Source organism: Gavialis gangeticus, unplaced genomic scaffold (assembly GCF_001723915.1).
Source record: "Gavialis gangeticus isolate Ggan-Ray unplaced genomic scaffold, GavGan_comp1, whole genome shotgun sequence".
In the NCBI taxonomy this organism is placed as follows: Eukaryota; Metazoa; Chordata; order Crocodylia; family Gavialidae; genus Gavialis; species Gavialis gangeticus.
The window spans coordinates 38,557,844-38,561,899 of record NW_017729032.1 but is presented as its reverse complement, the minus strand read 5'-3'; the positions used below and the strand labels follow the sequence as shown (position 1 = coordinate 38,561,899).

General features: G+C 40.5%; 1 protein-coding gene across 1 annotated transcript in view; it reads left to right on the top strand.

Moving 5' to 3' along the window:
- Positions 1-4,056, top strand: part of PSPC1 (paraspeckle component 1) — a 61,035-nt gene that overhangs the window by 11,644 nt on the left and 45,335 nt on the right. The window contains exon 5 of the mRNA XM_019523786.1: positions 3,087-3,171. Coding sequence (XP_019379331.1) covers positions 3,087-3,171 — 85 coding nt within the window. The remainder of the gene's footprint in view (positions 1-3,086; positions 3,172-4,056) is intronic.

Genomic DNA, 4,056 nt, shown 5'->3' with positions numbered 1-4,056 from the left:
TCTAACACCTCCTCGCATCCCCTGGATGTACCACCCACAGCTCTTGTCCAGCTGGACAGAGCCTGCTGCAGCCCCACTTCCTCCCTAACTGTGGCTGCCTCAATCTGCCCCCCACCCCTTCCCCCCAAGACTTACTGGCAGGAGGCTGCTCTCCAAGCTGCTGGGCTGCACTCCTGGTTTTGTACATCCTGCAGCTGCATGCATACATTTATTGATTACATTATTGGCCATGTGGGCCAAACAAGCCAATTGCCAATAATGTCAATTTTTCTTTTGTTGGTGTTGATATGATATGGGCCAGTATATCGGTGAAGCTATGGATAATACTTCTTTGGGAGTCTTCTGAATATGTTCCTAACTCTGCATCTTCAGTCTTGGTCTCAGCTGGATGCTTTGCAAAACTGACATCTGCTGATGGCTAACTCCATGGTCCTGTAGGGGGGATAGCTGACTAGAAGCTGTTCCTTGTGTTGGGAGAACCTCCAGCTGAAATGAGTGGAATTGCTTGCATATGGAGGACTATCCTGAGTAGGATATTGGAATTTCTTGTCTTAGCTCTGGGTTCCTAATTCAAAGCATCTTTTGAGTGATAAAAAGACTTTATCCACTGAAAACTTTGTAATACATTCTGAGGTGTGTGTTCTAGTGGTTGTAGTGCTTACTGAACTCATCTAATGCTGCTTTATTGTAAGTTCTGATGATGACTGTGACTGCTTATGTGGTGCTGATGCTTTGATTTTGTAACTGTCCCTGAACCTTTTGTACTCGCAGCACCAAAGTTACAAACACTAGCATCAGTGTTTTTCCTGAAGAGAGGTGACAAAAGGCTTTCTTGGAATCTTTTCCACAATTTGCTCTACTACTGAATCTGAATGCTTTTCTTGCTAATTTGTACTTAATGTCACCGTAGTAACTGCTTCTGGGACCACACTGCCTTAGGACTACATGGTCTTGGTTTCAGCTGCGTTAAGTGTTTTTGCTGCTAAACCTCTGGTACATTGCCCCCAGAATGTATTCTGCTGCAGTGCCAGAAATATATTGGGCTTACATTCTTTGTTTGGCACAGCATGCAAACAAGTCTTTCAAATGTTTACAGCAGTGTGAGAGCATACATGAATCTGAGTGCTTGCGTAGGGAAAACAGCCTTTGGGAAAGCACTACATTTGTATTTTTGGGTTCCACTTCTGTTATCAGCACTGGTTTTGGTTTCTTTCAGGGGCAGGATTTTTTTTACTGGGTAGTAGCATTTCTTACACAACTGATAAGTTTCCCTGTAAAGGTGACTTGTACTGTGTTATTTATTTTCACACAGATCTGACTTTAATCCTATTATCAATCTATCTGATATAGTATGGTTTCCATTGATTGTAAGACTTAAAACAAAAAAAGCCCTCTTGCTGTCCTGACCTCATCTGTGTTGGGTGTCATGTCATTTATGCATTCATGTCTGTCTAAAATTTGTTTCACATACATTTTTTTTTATCATTATTACTTGGTAATAATTTTTCTTAGGCTATGCCTGTAGACTCTATAAGACTGCTACAAAGGTAGTACCCTTTTATGGTATTCGCTTTGCTTTGCTTTGGGTCATTTGGGATGCAAAAGCCCAGAAGTACATGCTTATTAGACAATACCCTTCTAATGTCATTTATCTGCAGTAATATTTTTCTGATGGTGTGCCTCAGAGCTGTCAAATATATGTCCCACAAACCAAATTTGGCTCCCAGGGCCTGTTACTGCAGCTGCAAGAGCCACTGTGGTGATGGCATTAATCCGTGTGGGTTCTGAAGTAGTTGTTTCAACATGGCTCTAGAATCCAGGGAGGGAGTTAATGCCACTTGCCGTGCTACACCGGCTGCTGAAATCAGGATTTTTAATTCCCCCTGGTCTAAGATTGGTGGTAAGGGATAAGGGAGCACAATTAGTAACAGCATCAACTGTCTTGGTTTTGGAGCTCTGCTGAAATGGTGGTAATTCCTGTGTCCAGCCTTTGAGGCCAAACAAGTTTGATAACTGGTGGTTTTGGATGTTCACTATATTGACCATAACACAAATTAAAAAATTTAGGAATAAATGATGATCGTAGTCTAACACTGACAATAGGGTGCCTCAAGGATCTGTATTCTGCCTAATGTTTAATAAGTTAACAGTTTGGAAAGATGGAGAGGACTAAGGTAATAACTTTTGTAGATGACAAAGTTCAGGTTAGTTATATCTAGAATAAGCTGTGAGGAATTTTCTTAAGAATTTAATTAAAGTAGAAAAATGGGCAACCAAATAGGTTTAGATCAAAGTTAGTAAATGAAAAGTAATGTATATTGGAAGGAAAAATTAAATTCTGTATTTGATGCATCAGGTTAACTATTGATTTGGGAAAAGGAAAATTTATAGTGAAGACTTTGAAAAGATTAGAACCTTAGAATGGAAACTGCTAAAGGAAAGCATGATAAAATTATACACAATTATGGGGGCTTCTGTTGTACTGTTCTGGAACAGGGACTGGTGACCTAGGGCTCCAGCAGAGGAGGCTTCTATTGCGCCATTGCAGCTGAGCAGTGGGAAGAAGTGGCAGTAGTATGTTGGTCCTGATGCCCACTTCTGAACTGAGCAGGGTTGTTCAGTCTCCTGCTGTGCTGGAGAACATTTTCAATCCCTGTAATAGAACACAAAAACAAAGCATATTCTGAAAATAAAAGGAGAAAATCTCAGAACAAATATTTATTTATTTTTATATGATCAATAATTATAGTGTATCGTTTTGGTACAGGATGTTATTGGGGCCAAGAATTTTTCTAAACTGAAAATGCAACTAAAAAGAGAATACACAGGTGTTAGGGATAATAACTAGCCAAAGAATATTGGAAGAGAAATAAAACCTCAGATTTAAGGTTTTGAAACGTTCTTTATTAGGGGTAAGTATAAGTCTTATACATAAAGCTTCTGGCTTGCAGCTTTTTTGCTCCTTCCTTTGAAAGACTTTATTTGCATATTAAATGATCTGAATAAGATGCACACCTTGGGTTAACCTATTGAATGCTGAAAGGAATTTGTCAGTTTCCTTATTGTGGAGGTCTACTTTCTTGCAGATCTCATGAGGCGCCAAGAAGAACTGAGGCGTTTGGAAGAACTTAGAAATCAAGAACTACAGAAACGGAAGCAGATACAATTGAGGTATTTAGTTTTATTTTGTACAGATGTGGCAGTGAGTCGCACATTTTAGGCAAGTAATTGACATGCTTGAGGAAAAGTAAGAATTTTTAGTTTGTAGGCCTTCATTTTGATGTCTGCTATAGGTGCAATTGTATTCTTCAGAAGTACTTTTATTAGGGGCACAAGAATAAATGCATATGAAGTTCCTAAATTTCATGTGAAAAATTATTTTAAGATTGTTTTCAGTATATTTGTAACCTTAGATAGGAACATGTCCATGATGCATTTTCATGTGCTTAACTTGGAAAAGTGTCACAGAATCATAGAAAAGTAGGGTTGAAAGGGACCTCCAGAGGTCATCAGTTACAATCCCCTTCCTGAGGCTGGATCATCCCTATCTAAACTGTCCTATATAAATCCATAATTTTCTATGATCAGGTCACAGAATCCTTATATGCAGGTGTCACAGTGGATGTAGTCTTTCTGGACTTTAGGAAGGCCTTCAACACTGTCTCTCACCCCATTCTCATTAAAAAACTAGGAGACTGTGGTGTCGATACCTACATTGTCAAATGGGTCACTAGTTGGCTGGAGGGCTGCACCCTGAGGGGGTGGTGGTGTATGGGTCTTTTTTGACCTGGAGGTATGGTGGGCTGTGTGGTTCTGCAGGGCTCAGTCCTCGGGCCTGCACTGTTCAACATCTTCATCGGTGACGTGGACGGGGGTGTAAAAAGCACCCTGTTCAAATTCGCAGATGACACTAAGATGTTGGGGGGAAGTGGGCACGCTAGAAGGGAGGAATAGACTGCTATTGGACCTGGACAGGTTACAGGGGCGGGCAGATGAGAACAGGATGGGTTTTAGTACTGACAAGTGCAAGGTACTGCATCTAGGGAGGAAGAACCA